Source organism: Pelodiscus sinensis, chromosome 21, assembly GCF_049634645.1.
Source record: "Pelodiscus sinensis isolate JC-2024 chromosome 21, ASM4963464v1, whole genome shotgun sequence".
Classification (NCBI taxonomy): domain Eukaryota; kingdom Metazoa; phylum Chordata; order Testudines; family Trionychidae; genus Pelodiscus; species Pelodiscus sinensis.
This window is the reverse complement of record NC_134731.1, coordinates 25,921,487-25,936,751: the sequence shown is the minus strand read 5'-3', so window position 1 is coordinate 25,936,751 and position 15,265 is coordinate 25,921,487. Positions and strand designations below refer to the sequence as shown.

General features: G+C 50.1%; 2 protein-coding genes across 3 annotated transcripts in view; one reads left to right on the top strand and one right to left on the bottom strand.

Moving 5' to 3' along the window:
• Positions 1–25: 25 nt before the first annotated feature.
• Positions 26–7,252, top strand: LOC102447468 (uncharacterized). The gene is made up of 2 exons (XM_075904391.1): positions 26–159; positions 476–7,252. Exons 1-2 carry the CDS (start codon positions 59–61, stop codon positions 2,112–2,114), a joined length of 1,740 nt encoding a protein of 579 aa, XP_075760506.1. The 5' UTR covers positions 26–58; the 3' UTR covers positions 2,115–7,252.
• DHX33 (DEAH-box helicase 33) overlaps positions 6,737–15,265 on the bottom strand; it is a 25,762-nt gene continuing 17,233 nt past the window's right edge. Inside the window, exons 9-12 of one of the 2 annotated variants that reach the window (XM_006136073.4) lie at positions 14,297–14,424; positions 12,690–12,893; positions 11,111–11,197; positions 6,737–10,627 (exon numbers count right to left, since the gene is read on the bottom strand). In XM_006136073.4, coding sequence (XP_006136135.2) covers positions 10,319–10,627; positions 11,111–11,197; positions 12,690–12,893; positions 14,297–14,424 — 728 coding nt within the window. In that variant the 3' untranslated portion in view covers positions 6,737–10,318. Of the gene's footprint in view, positions 10,628–11,110; positions 11,198–11,679; positions 11,811–12,689; positions 12,894–14,296; positions 14,425–15,265 lie in introns of those variants that run through there. The other variant, XM_075904388.1, reaches the window with a different exon arrangement.

Sequence of the window (15,265 nt, the reverse complement as noted above, 5' to 3'; positions counted from 1 at the left end):
TGGCCCGGAAGCGGAAGCTGTCGCCCGGAAGTGCACGCGGTCGCCCGGAAGTGGTTCGATGAGGGGGCTTCTGCCTCTTCAGGTCTCGGGCAGCGGCAGCCGCGGGCCGCCCTTGAGCCGTACAAGGAGTCGCGTCCCCGCCTCCACCGAGCTCGCGTGGTAAGGCCCCCCCCCCATTGCCGCTGGCGCCCCCGCTCTAAGGCCGGGCCAGGGGACCCTCTTCCCGCAGGCCGATCTCGGCGCGAAGCAGGCCCCGCCCAGTAACCGTCGCGCGCCCCTCCCGGCCCCGCCCAGTAACCGTCGCGCGCCCCTCTCGGCCCCGCCCAGTAACCGTCGCGCGCCCCTCCCGGCCCCGCCCAGTAACCGTCGCGCGCAAACCGATCGGAGGGGCGGTTCGGAGGCCGCGGGCGGGCGGCAGTTGGCCCGGGGCCTGCCGGCTCGAGACCTAACCGCTGCCTCGATTCGTGCCTTGCAGCCGCGCCGGGGGATTGCAGCCCTGCAACGCGCCCCCCCCCCGCACCGCCGGAGCCGCTGGTCCCTGCGGGATCCATTCGAATTCACTGACCTCGCGCGCTGGGCACCTGCTGTGGAGCCGTGTCCCCGCATCAGGCACCAATCGAAGTTTCCCGGAGGTGACGTGTCCACGTTCAGAGCCGGCCTCGGCCTCGGCGCCCCAGGCGGAACTCTGGGGAGCGGCTCCGTCTGGTGTCGACTTGGGCTTTCAGAGGCTCCTCTCCATTCTTGCATCCCACAAGTGCTCCTCCATTACGCCCCTGTTGTGCAACAGGAAAGGGACACGGTGGGCACCTGTCTTGTTGTGCCCTGGGTTCCCACACTGGCACCACAGCCCTGCAACCATGGAGCCAGAGCAGCTGCAAGGCAGTGCCACGCTCATGGCTTCAATGCTGCGCCTCATGGAGCAGTACTTCGACAATGCCCGCACGTTGCTCCAGCAGGAAGAGGAGGAGGTCCAGCATGGCCCAGAAGCCATGGTTAGCGAAGTGTTGGCACTCCTGCTTCTGTACATGCCTCTGACTCCCCTCGACACAATGGAACATCGCTTCTGGCGGAGGGAGTCAAGCACGGACTGGTGGGATCACATTGTCATGCAGGGATGGGATGATCAGCAGTGGCTGCAAAACTTCCGCATGCGCAAGGCCACCTTCCTCGAACTCTGCGAGTGGCTTGACCCTGCCCTCAGGCACCTGAATACCCGAGTGAGACCTGCCATCCCCGTGCAGAAACGCGTGGCCATTGCCCTCTGGAAGCTAGCTACATCAGACAGCTACCGCTCAGTCGGGAATCAATTCGGGGTGGGGAAATCCAGAGTCAGGGCTGTGCTCCTACAAGTAGCCAAGGCCATCAACCACATCCTGCTACAGAGGTTTGTAACTCTGGGCAACATAGACAACATCTTGGATGGTTTTGCCGACATGGGCTTCCCCAATTGTGGGGGGGTCATAGACGGAACACACATCCCCATTGTGGCTTCTGACGACCATGCCTCAAACTACATCAACCAAAAAGGGTACTGTTCCATGGTGCTGCAGGCACTTGTGGATCACAAGGGACGCTTCACTGACATCAACGTTGGATGGTCGGGAAAGGCGCATAACACACGCATCTTGCAGAGCTCATCCCTCTTCAGTAAGATGCGTGCTGGCACTTTTTTCCCCCATAGGGCAATCAAGGTCGGAGAGTTGGAAATGCCCATTATGATCCTGGGAGATGCAGCCTACCCTTTGCTCCCCTGGCTCATGAAGCCCTACACAGGCCGCCTGGATGCCAGCAAGGAGGAGTTCAATAACAGGCTGAGAAGGTGTAGAATGGTGGTGAAATGTGCATTTGGGCGTTTAAAGGGGAGGTTCAGGAGTCTCCTCACCCGCCTGGACATCAGCGAGCTCAACATGCCCTTCGTGGTGGCGGCATGTTGTGTGCTCCATAACCTGTGTGAAAACAAGGGGGAGACTTTTCTTCCAGCATGGGGGGCTGAGGCAGAACGCCTAGCTCGGGAGTTTGAGCAACCAGACACCAGTGCCACAAGGAGAGCACAGCAAGGGGCATTGTTCATCAGAGACGCCTTGAAAGACAGTTTTATGCAAGACCAGTTGTGAGACTCTCCACCCTGCATTCTGTGTGTGTGTGCGTGTGTGAGAGAGAGAGATCCCCGTCTCTCTGTTTTCCTGCCCTCCTTGGCAGAGCAAACAATAAAGAGATCATTGATTAACAAACAGGAGTCTTTATTCAGTGGACATACAACAGGGAAGGGAATGGAGAAAGAACCTGTAATGGGGGCCAGGGCTGGGACTGGTGTTTGCCTCCAGGTGGCCTAGAGGGCCCCATGCCTTGTGTTTTGGGGTCCCAGCAATCCCTGGAGACCCTTGCAGGGGTGGCCATCGAGCAGGTGGGATGTGGCTGGTGGCCCAATCCATGCATGCTGCTACATGCTCCAGCACTGCTGTGAGGGTAGAGAATATGTTACGCTGGTGTACCAGCTGCTCCCATGTGGCCTCTGTCTCCTGGTCAGCCTGCCGCTCCTCTCAGTAACCTGCTCCAGGTACTCTGCCTTGACTTCCTGCATGAGGGACTGCAGGCAGACCAGCTGCTCCCTCATGAGCATGTCCCATGTTCTTATTCATCTGCAGATCCTGGTCAGGTGGATAGATGCAGCAGGAAGTTAGGGACATGCCCAGCTCACCGCTGTCCTGCTGTGAATTTACAAGGGCAGTCTTCACAGGAAACGCTTTGTATGAAGCCTAGCCCTAATCACTGAGCCAACACTGAAGGTCTCAGTTCAGACAACAGCACTGTGTTTTGAGCAAGGCCATAATTTGCTTCTAAAGCAGGTACTTTCCAGCAGGTGCACAGACATCCCAGGGGAGCATCACAAACACAGAGACTGGAGATAAGTAGGCATGGTAAGGTGCCCACCAGGCCAGGACCATGCCGGGGGGCGGCTCAGCTTCCTACTGTGTCCTGCACATGCTGGGTCTGGCACTCGTGGCATCCTGCGGTGAGAATTTCTATCAATGCCTGCTGGAAGGAGAGGGGAAGTGTGTATGAGTGGCAGAAAGTGCTAATGGGTTCCCCTCCTCTTCTTCCTTCCAGCAGGTTCCTATGCATATCATCAGTCTTCCCTGCATCACTGTGCTTGATTTGGAGCGAATGCTGACTGTGTGCGGGCATGAATCAGGGCAGCGTGCTACACTGCTATGTGGTTCCATGACCCCAGACTGCTTCCTGGTGGCTTAGTGTAGGAAGGTGTCCTACCACAGAGGCTGGAATAAGGCAGGCCTCTATGGGAATCGTGTGAGAAGGATCAAAGGGTTCCTGTGTGACAGCATTGTGGCAATGAGTGCTCCAGCCTGACACGCCATCTACAGACATGTGAACAAGCTGTTCTGCAACCCTCGGAGGCTGTGTCTACACTGGGCCACTAATTCCGGAAAATCAGCCACTTTTCCGGAATAAGCTGTGAGCTGTCTACACTGGCCCTTGAACTTCCGGAAAAGCAACGATGCTCTACTGTACAAAATCAGCCGCTATTCCGGAAAAACTATTCTGCTCCCGCTCGGGCATAAGTCCTTATTCTGAAACACTGTTCCGGAAAAGGGCCAGTGTAGACAGCCCAGTAGTCTTTTCCGGAAAAGCGCATCTACATTGGCCACAGACGCTTTTCCGGAAAAGGGGCTTTTCCAGAAAAGCAGCCTGCCAATGTAGACGCTCCTTCTCCGGAAAAACTGAAAACGGAATAGTATTCCGTTTTAAGCGGTTCTGGAAATTCATGCCAGTGTAGACACAGCCAGAGTGAGTAACAGAGAGGAGCATGCAGCCCTTTGCCTGACCCTCACTTGCAGCTAAAGTTAGAAAACTCACCAGAAGTGCCCTCCCCAGGGTTGTCAGAAGCCTGGGAAACATCCTGGAAGGGGCGGACCGGCTCCAAAGCGAGGAGCAGCTCCTAGCTCTCAGGCATTGTTGCCTTTCTGGCATCCTCCTCCATCACCCTGCCCACCTGCAGGCTGATGCCAGGCATGTCTAGGCCAGACTGGACCACGGCGGTGGAGGTAACCGACTCCCCTCCCAGAATGACATCCAGCTGGTTGTAACAGTGGCAGGTGCTGCCCCAGAACAGCTGCTCTGCTCCCTGGCCTTCTGGTAGGACTGGCACAGCTGTTTGATTTTGAACCTGCACTGCTGCAGGTTCTTGGTGTGGCCTTTGGCCAAGAAGCTGGAGACAATCCTACCATAGATGTTGGCATTTGCCTGCATTGTGCAGAGTTCATGGAGGTTGAACGCCCCCTCCTCCCCCCCCCGCCCTACTCAGTGAGATTCAGGATCTCCTTAGCACTTCAGGCTGGAGCTCTTCTGCATCCCTGGGCAGTGGGGGCCATGGGAGCAGAAGTGCTGGCAACCATCACGATGTCAGCGAGGACAGTGGGGGCACTCATGTCTCCATGTGCTGGTCACTTGCACAGGGCTCACAAAGCTGATCACGTGGGACATGACATCAATTCCAGGATGAGCGCCGCAGGAGGGGAGAGCAGTGGGTTGGCCAAGCGTGGCTGGAGTGATCAGCTGCAGGAGGCCTCCCAGAGGCCAATTAGTGACACCAGAATGTCTGCACTACTGTTATCTTGGACGTACAAAGTTGGAACTAGTGGTACTCCTCGTGAAAAGCACTACAGGGTTTGAAGTCTGCAGCCCGCAATTGTGGAATAACGGGCTTGGTAGTGTGAATGCTTCACTTAGGCTACATCTATACTGCGCTGTCTTGCGCAAGAAAATATGAAAATGAGACGAAGCGGTGAATATTGCTATGCTGCATTTGCATACTTCATGAGCTGCCATTTTGCTCAAGGGGCTTTTGAGTGTCTCACTTCCAGAAGGATAGGTTTCAGAGGTAGTTGCTTCAGCAAAAACAACAAGGACTCCAGTGGCACCTTGAAGACTTTTATTATAGCATTGCCTTTCGTGAGTTTCAACTCCTTTAATCAGTGGACACTCACGAAAGCTTATGCCATAATACAATGGTTAGTCTTTAAGGCAGTGGATCAGGATCTACTGGTAGAGCTTGGAGCCTTTGACAGCTGATCCTGACAGGTTTGGCCAAGAGGCTGTCAAATGCTGGCACTTCATTTGCCCCTCTAAGCACTGCCCTGTTGCTCCTGCCCTCTGCCTTGGAGCTGCCTCCCCCTAGCCCCAGGAGGCTCTTGCTTGCTGTGTGGGGCACAGGAAGAAGTGAAGGGGTTGCTGATGTCAGAATGCACCTCCTTCCACCCTGTATCCCATCTCCACAGAGCAGAGGTGGGGACAGAGATGGAGAGCGTTTGCTGGCTGCTTTTGGGAGTGGTGAGGGTCAGAGTAGGAGTAAGCCTGCCTTAGTCCCCTGCACCACCACCCAGAAGCCACATGTGGTATGTGGTGCTCACCTGGAGCCTGCATTCCAAATCCTATCCCACCTCCTGAACTCCTCCTGCACCCCAAACCACTGCCCTAGCCCTGAGTCCCCCTGCACCCAAACTCCCTCCCAGAGCCAGCACCCTGAACCCTCTCCTGCACCTTAGCTCCCTGGCTCAGCTCAGAACCCCCTCCCACACTCCAAATCTTTTAGCTCAAGATCAGAGTCCACATTCCCCCTCCCCCCCCCCCACATCCTAGTCCTCTGGCCTCAGTCTGCTAAAAGTGAGTGAGGATGGGGAAGGGAGAGAGGATGGAGTGAGCAGGGGCGGGGCCTTGGAGAAGCGGTGGGAAGGAGGCAGGGCAACAGTGTTTGAGTTTGAGGTAGATCCTGGATTCCATTTAAATTCAAAAAGTGATCTCACACTTAAAAAGATTGGAGACCACTGCTTTAAGGTATCACTGAACTGCTTGTTTTCCCATAATGAAAACGTTTCCCATAATGAAAAGGTAGATACATTTGGAAACACCATAATAAAGACGTAACCCTTCAGTAGCAATTTTCATTCATCGATCTAAAAAAAAAAAAAGTTAAAGGAAGAGAACTATAATTATTCCCATTTTGCAGGGGGAGATCCTACAGTACAGAGAAGTTATTTGGCCACTTCGGTTGCAGAACTGGCAACAGAAGCCAGCATTTTGCTAGAGAACAGTTGGAGGCCACCTTTGTTGTGTAACATTTTTCCTGTGCAACTTATGACACTGCATGAGGGGAGCAGCTGCTGATGTCTCACTCTTCGGGTTTCCATATTCTTCTTTCCGCAGAGATGCTAAATCTTATTATTTTTATGAACCAAGAATCTCTAAAAAAAACTGCATCTGGGAGTAGGATGGCGAGTCCAAATGATCAAGACATCAGTATTTACAATTTTCCTCGAGACTGATTGTTTTAAGCCTTACAGAAATCTAGTTTAAAAATTGTACAGAGGCCAATGAAACCTCACAGGCTATAATAAAAGTATTGTAAATACAATCTCCCACCCTTTGTAAGATAGCTGCATTTGACTTTTCATTCATTTTTGCAAGTCTCCCTAAATTTAAAATTAGACAGAAAAAAAACTTAGTACTAATTTACTAATATTAATTATAAAAGGACCGACAATGGGGATCTGCCCACTTAGAATAAAACATCATGTTACAAGAGCCCAAAGTACAAAGAAAATCACTATGTAAAATTAGAATTTGTACATAAACATACCATGTACTTTTAATAGCCACTTAGCTTGCTCATTTCAAAGCCTAAGCTATGTATAGAAAATAAGGCAACAACTGCTTAACCTTGGAGTTTAGCCATCTCTTTATTATGAGAAAGTCAAATGTACAAATTAGTTGCTTCTGAATGGATCTCCCTTCCCCCCAACATATTAAACAAGCTTCTAAACAAAGTGTGCTTTTATTCCACTTTCCCCTACAGCTGCAGAGTTTTTGTATAAACACAGGAACAATTACATACAGTGCTTTGATAATTCCCTGCAGTTTGTATAACAACTGAAGTAATAACATACTGTTCAAATGCAGAATGGCAGCTGGTCGTGCACAGAAGGGCAGCAACTTTGCCCTAACCCCTCATCATGTTTCTTACCAGCATGGGTACAGTGAGAGAGGCACAACCAATGGCTATATTTATACATTTTCTCTAGATCCCTGTAAAAATTCAGCGTCACTCTCTCCGGAAATAGAATGATACACTTCATTATTTCTGGAAACAGAAGGAAAGATATTCTTGGCATTCTATGCTATAAATCCATCTACTTACAGTGATGCTGATCCTAGGAGTCAGTGATTTGCAGATTTAGAGGAGAGTGTTAACTCAGATTTAAAAGAGAGGTATTTATCAGAGCTTTCACTGGGTGAGGACCAGGGTAGTCAGAATAATACTGGTCTGAAGAGAAGGCATACTGCAATATACTGAGTAACTGTGAGGCATTTAACCGGGGGGGGGGGGGGAATCAAGACAGGAAGCATAACTTCTCCCTGACGGTTGCACAGTGAAGTCAGCACCTTCTCTGTTCAGAAGAAGAATGAGTTTTCCAATATGATTCTATCCCTGAGCAGCACCATTAAAAGATTAAAAAACAAAGTAAAATGGATGTTTGAAAAATACAAGAGTGGACTAAACACCATTTTAGTCAAACTGGGATATCCCAGAGTAGCTCATGTTAACTAATCACATTAACTGATAAAAGTTTCCCATCTTCCCCTTTTAGAAATCTGCTTTAATTCAACTCATCATAAAACTGAACAACTCAAATTGTGCAAAGAGATTTCTGTTGAACTGAGAAGATACCTCTCCCAGAGAAGTTGTTTTAGAAATACTCAAAAGGATTTAATTTTTAAAACTTATAATTTTTCTCTGTACCTTACCTTATGGACAATATAGAACAGTCCATTCCACTTATTCAAGACATTAAGAGGCAAATAATATTTGGACAATCAAGCAGTTAGACTGGCTGAACCTGCCTTAGTTCCTGTATAAAACACAGGATTAAAAATAAGATTGGTTCTTATTGCCATTTTTCTACAGTGAAGCATCTGACCACTAGATGCTATAATGCGGGAGGAAGCCCAAAATGCCAAAGACAGATGAAATGTTCCTAGCCAATGTTGCCGTCCTACAAAGGTCTAATGAAGGGCAAAACAACCCCCAAAAAAGCAGAAAAATACTGGTGTAAAACAGAGAGAAAATAATTATACGATGATTAAAGAGTCTTTGAGGAAGTCTGACTCTCAATTACATCATCTTTTTTTTCTGTAAAGTTTGCTGCAAAAGAAACGGATGAACTATTGCAAAGGATAAGACATGTGATCTGCTGCCTCCAAGTAGTGAACTTGGAAGTTCTAACCTGGCCAAAGAGGAAACACAAACATATGTGTGTAGGACAGTATGTTGGATGGCAATTTCTTTCCTACCAGATTTCTGGATTCAGTCTGGAACAAAGTCTTTGCTTCTGGTTTGGCTACTATGGTAAAGAAACCCTCTTCAGGCAAAGATTGGCACAACAATTTGAGCTGGCAGAGCACAAAAGTTAGCAGTCTGAATCCCATCCCCTCTCTCACAGATATAGTGAGGAATAACAATGTTTCTCAATCACAATGTACAGGAAAAGACTGTACTCAGAAGATAGCTGGTTATACAGTCAAGTAATTACTGTGGCATTTGGAGAGAGGCGATACATAATAGATCGCTGCCCAACTCAACATCACTAAACAGTCTGTGATAAAGCCCAACAATGTGTGCCTGGCTTCCTAAGTAAAAAGCAAAGATTTCATTAAAGATTTGTGCTTTGTGGGAATGCTGAAAAGCAAGTGCAGAGGACACTGGTTTTTGCTGATTCAGCAGACAGTCTGCCATGTAAAGAGCCTGAGAGCTTCATACCTAGCTACTTTAACCATTTCAGTTGTAAGTATCTGGTTTATCATCTGTAGTTATGACTTTTCTATGGATTACTTAGTTATGAATTGCCTGGAACATGTGACTAGCCACACCTGCCCAAGCAAGACTTAGACCCCAGCATGTTGCCAATTTAAAAAAAACAAACTCCAACTCACAGCAGAAATGTTACCTAAGTTCTTTAACACATACTACTTAGAAAAGCTCCATAGTGGATTAAAAATCTTCTTGCATTGAACTCTATCCTGGCTGCGAGCCCAGCATTCCTTTACTGCTGCAGTGCATGTGCACATTATGTACTACTATTGGGCAACTGCAACCACCAGGCAAGACCACTTAAACCGACATCAACTTCTCTTGCTTGAGAGACAATTCTCAGCACTAGCTCTTGAAGCCAAAGCCACACATTACTGCTGTAAACAACCGAGCGCTACAGATGTAGGCGGTCCAAATGTCAATCCATTGCTTTCCCTAGTTTGGCGTTGCGACGGCCAACTGGCTTCAGATTCTGTGTCTATCGGCAAGAAGTGCAGTGTGGAGATGTACAAGGGTCGCCTAGCAGCTTAGAACTAACCTGCCAATGCCGACGTCCACAGCTGTGGTGAAGGGCCAGCATTCCATGGGAATATTGGCACTTTGGTGTGGCTGAACGGGGGCAGTCCCAGAAGCATTTTACCTGCATGGCAGCTGGTTTGCTACACAACTACATGAAAACCAACGGGATGAGAGAGACACTGCTGGGCTGATGGTGCAGCAATTACAAACGAAGGAAGCATTTGAAAGAGATGCCTGCAGTCCCTCCGCTAGCAAACGACAGAGGTGACTGATCATCTCTCGCCATGCCACTGCACCGCTATCAGCCCCACAAGGTTGGGCTTACAAACAGGTACAAGCAATGAAGAGCTGTCAATTCAGATAAACCTTTCCTGCTTTCAGATGGGTCAAATAGGTGAAAGTAACATCAGGCAGAAAGATGTCGGACGAGGTAAAATTCATTAGCACCTCCCTCCAAAAAATGTACATTTAAAAAAGGTAGTTTTGTCCTGTTAATACAACTATACACAAAGATTTAAAACTTTTTGCCGATAAAGCCTGCAAAGGAGACAAGGGCAATTGTCAAAAAATTCCTGCTCTGCTCAAAAGGGTCCCCGTGGGATCTCATTTGTTCATACACAACCCCGATATATTTCCATTAGTTTTAAAAATTGGACTCCAAGACCACCACCCCAACCTGCACATGTTAATATATACACTATGTTCATGTGTGATGTTGCCCTTTTATTTATTAACTGTAATAAAGGATGATTGTTCTAAGCCAGTCCAACAGTGCATGAGGTATGGCTCTTGTGAAGAAGCCATTTCCTGTACAGCCCTACCTGATTGGCAAGGCAAAGCACTATTGTTCCTGTACATTCATTACAAAAAACCCTAGAAATCTCCCAGGGTTCGTGCGGTGGCACACAGAGCAGGTCAGTTCTTGGCTGCTCTTAGCTTTCTACGGAAGTAGTCGGGTGCAGCATCATACAGCCAATCTGCATCCACCACACACAGGTCTCTCATGTAGCACTTGTTGGTGTGAAGCAGCTCGTTGTAAGTGACGCAGGCTGGCTTGCAGTGGAAGAGGACAGAAGAGGGATGGATTGCCACGAGCTGGTTGGAGTCTACGGTGGCATAGGTGCCATCGGGCTGCAACTCTGCAGTGTTCATGAAGAGGCTGTGAGCCAGGCAGCGGCGGATATTCCCTGTGTCCGATCGGGAGGACTCAATCGGTAATGATAGCTAGTTAGTAATGAGAGAAAGAGAAACGGCAACCTTGTGGGTGTGGTGCCCTGCAGCTCAGAACCACACACCCGACTAACATCAAGTCTCTTAACACAAGCCTGGAAAAGCCTTGCAATCACCATGCAGTGCAAGTAAGAGTGGAAACAGGTGGCTTCAAGCACAACATGGAAGCCCACATCACACATCGCTTCCTGGCATCCCTTCTGGTGTGCATGGTAGAAATGCAAACATGGCACAACTGAAAGCTCAGAAGAAATGGGAATTCCAGTTCAATGGCAATTCAAGTGGACAGTTGCACTACGAGTCTGTGGGATGCTGCCCAGAGACAGATCCACGCTGCTCTTTAGGGGAGTTAGTTACAGTCCCACCATATTCAAACCAGAAACTGATGGCAGAGTGTTTCCCTCTGCTAGGGCCTGGTACCAGGAAGCCATTCTGGGGATGACAAGACAACTGGAGAATTTTACAGCAACTAGTTACCTTTAGGCAAATATCCCTGAGCTGAGCTCTGACCTCCGACACCAGCATCATGTTCCTGTTGTTCACAAAGTTCTCTCTGCACCATTCCTGCAGCAGAGTAAGTGAAAGTTAGAACAACTGACTTATCAGGGATGTTAAAGATATTGTCTTTGGGTGGGATGTACAATGGAGTCCCTGAATCACATACTAGGGATTTAAAATCCTGTTTAATCAGTTAACTGATTAAACATTATATTTGACTGGTTAACCAGGATCCTGCAGGCAAGAGGCCACTCCAACCTGGTTGTGCTGGAGTGTCCCCCCACTTTCCCCCCCACACACCGTCTGTAGCATAGCGCAATGGGCTCAACTTGACTGGAGCACTCCCTGCCCCGTTTGCGGTGCGGGGCTGCTCCAGCCTGGCCTGCCACACTGCACTGAGGACAGGGCCCTGCTCCGGCCAGGCCCACTGCACCACAGAGGTCTGCTCCAGCCCAGCCACAGTTAACAGGTTACATCCCTATCACAAACCCATTCAAAAGAGCAGTGCAAGTTTTGGCCAGATTCCCAGTCTAGATAGTTACACTCAACCTACCTAAATTCCCTCCTGTTCCACTTAGATGCAAATTTCCTCACCCACTCTCCTAATCTGCAACGTGGGCTCGCCATGTGCCATGGAACAGCTTCTGCGCGCCCTTCCCAGAGGTAGCAATAGTGATTCCTAGAAGCATCAAGTTTCTAAATTGCACTGGGAGCCCTGAGGAGGAAAGAAACGCTAGGCAGCCCAGGCTGCTCCACTACTCATATAGGCTACGTCTACACTGGCATGATCTTGCGCAAAAACTCTTTAGCGCAAGAGTTCTTGCATTAAAGTAGTTGTGCAAGAGAGCGTCTACACTGGCATGTGCTTTTGCGCAAGAGCATCCTTGCCAGTGTAGACGCTCTCTTGCGCAAGAAAGCTCTGATGGCCATTTTAACCATAGGGCTTCCTTGCGCAAGAAATTCATGTTGCCTGTCTACACTGGCCTCTTGCACAAGAACAGTTGCGCAAAAGGGCTTGTTCCTGAGCGGGAGCATCATAGTTCTTGCGCAAGAAGCCCTGAGTTCATACAGTAGAACATCAGTTTACTTGCGCAAGAACACACGGCAAGATCGCGCCAGTGTAGACACAGCCTTAGGGATCAGACTGGAGAATTTGAGTTGTGGAATAAACCCAAATCCCATTTACAACATTTGCAGAAAGGCTCAATCCCTTTGTAACGAGTGCTGAGGCGGGAAAGCGCATTGCCAGGCATTTCCTGGTGTACAATCCTACCCCACTGGAACAGTACAAGGGAGGAAAGATCAGCCCTGAGCTTAGGGTGCTAGATTGGAACTGGGGAAGACGTGGGTTCGCTTCCCAGCTCTGCTGTGGATTTCCTACATGATCTTCATCAAATCACGTATTCTGCCTATAAAATGAGGTTACCCCTTTGCCACCCCCACAGAAGCATAGCGAGGATACACAGACTGATTACAAGGCATTCGGATACAAAGCAAAGTGCAGATAACATGGAGAGACATCACGGCCCCAAAGGGGTCTCCAGACAGTCCCACCCACCTTATTGCCGCTGACATTTCTGAAGGCTCGGTACACGTTGAGCAGAGTGAGGTGATCTCCCTCGCTGGAGATGAACTTCTTCCGGACAGACTGCACTTCATCCCGCCGGGACGGGGGGTTGTAGAGGATGCTGTCCACTGAGAGCAGGGACACGATGGTCAGGATCTCCTCCGTGCAGTGGAACTTGGGGGACAGGAGGATAGTCTGCCAAGCACAGAGCAAGAGTGGCTTTTATAGGTTTCACCCGTGGACAGCACAGTAATCCTGATGGGCAGTGTAAACTTTAAAAGAGTCTAACACACAAATGGTAACACCTGGCTCAATAGGAACAGACATAAAGAGATGGGAACTCCAGGCTTATTCTTAAAATGACAGAAGACAGCGGGAAGAGATGTTCTAGGGATACAACTAGTCCATCCTCATGCCAGGGCAGTACCACGGAGGCACTGGCAATAGCCATCATTAACGGTTATTCTTTAAGTTGTTCTCATTTGAATGAGCTAAACTACTCACAAACCTTGACTCACTCATGTCTATTATTTAGGCCCACCGATATACACACACTATTGGGGAGGGCTGATTATTTTAAGGGAGTTTCAACATAACATGCTCATTTATATGAGTATTGAAAGGGAGACGAGAGCAGCTCTTTTGGAAACTTTGGTTTCAACTCTAACTTGCCGCCTTAAAATCAAGTGGTGAGCTACAGGAATGGAGGAGAACAACAAGAAGCACTAAAGGTGAATGACAATCCCGCGAGCCTCACTTGAGTACCAACGGGAAATGACTGACATCAACAGGATTATAAAGCACACGCTCCATGAGCAGGATGTGACAGGGACAATCCAGCTTCTGTAAAGAAAAACGGTGCCTATAATCCACTAGGATTTTCAGCACCCTGGAGGCTGCATCTCCTCAGGGCCAAGTTCCACAACTATTGCACAGCAGCAGCCAAACTCACAGAACCTGCAGAGTCAGGCCCAAAAGAGGTGCGCGCTCTCTCTCTTCACACTAGGGATGTTAAATATCGGTTAACTGAACAGTCGATTAACCATGTGAATTCTTATCGGTTAGTCGACTATTCTATAGTCCCAGGAGGTGGGGCCAGTGCGCTCCGGCCCCACTCCTGAGGAGCCCTCTGCCACTCCATGCTGCTGCCTCTCTATCAGAGGCAGCAGTATGGAATGCCAAGCAGGAGCTGATCCGCGAGAGAAGCCAGTTTAAAAGGCAGCTCCCCTCGCGAGCCGGCTGCCTGTCCAGGGAGGTCTGAGCTCTCCGATCCGGTGTGAGCTGGAACTGAGCCAGGCTGCCTGCCTGGTTCCTAACACATTTTAAACGCAGAGCTGCAGCAGGGGTAAGTCCCGGACCTGGCACTGAGCCGAGCTGCTGGCCATCCTTCTAGAAAACGTACTGGAAAGGGGCAGGGGGAGGAGGGAAATGCGTGGAGTCTATAGCATTAACCTATAAGCTTTTGCGTATCAGTTAATTGACTGCTCTATTACATCCCTACTTCACATGTGGGCAGTTACAGACGTATCACGGTAACAGTATCTGTATGGAAACCAGATCTTGCTAACAGCGGAAAGCTCACTGCCTAGCGCTTGTACCTTAGAGAACTTGGGTTCCAGAGGAAACGCTGCCATCTTCCGTCCCAGCGGGGTCAGCATCACCTGAGCCTCCTTCCGGTCCACCGCCCCCAGCAGATCCAGTTGCTCAATGGCTGCGCGAATGGCATCTATCAAGACAGAATGGGACAGCCAGTTGGCGCCAGGGCTGGCAATATCAGCAGAGGAGCAAAAGACTTTCCCTCCGCCCCCCAGCTCCATCCCAGTGTCTCTGGGTCAAAGGGAAGGGCAGCAGCCTGGCACTGCTTGAGTCTCCAGGGCACATTCCACGGACACCCCACTCACCAAGTACACTCTACACTGAAGCAAAGCAAGGTGCCATGCCAACCCCTGGGCGGCAGCCCTGCCAGGACTCTGTAGGCCGCTCTCCTTCTCTAGAAGCCTCCCCTCAAGATTTCTCCAGTTTCCTTGCACCCCGAGCCGACTTCTATCCCCTCATTCGACTGGGGAAGTCCAATTCCCTGCCCTCAAGGTGCTGCTTTCATATTAGTGAGCACTTAAAGGAACCTGGTCCACCCACGTGGCCAGGGCTGTCCCGCGGGGAGCACAGAGCCTGTGGTAATCTCACCCCACCCAGTGCCCCAGGCAGCCCCACCGGCTTACTCCCTATGGCCCAGAGGACTGGGGGGGGGGTTGGCGCAGCAATGGTAGGGTTTCCCTCCCCACCATTCACATACAGGTGGCGGGAGCCGGAGTAGCCTGGCAGCTCCACCCCGTTTGCAGTGCCCTCCCCATCCGCTGCACCTCACTACTCCGCCGTGGTGGGAACCAGAGAGCCTGGGGCAGGGCGCTCTGCTTCCTGCTAACGCCAAGACCCCGCGCACAGCAGGCCGGGAGAGGGTGGCAGGGAGAAATGGAGAAGGCTGCTGGGCCACTCCAGTTCCTGCCACGTATGTGGTTAGTGGCCCCCATAACCCTCAGTCCCTCCCGGTTGAAGTAGGCGCCCCCAAT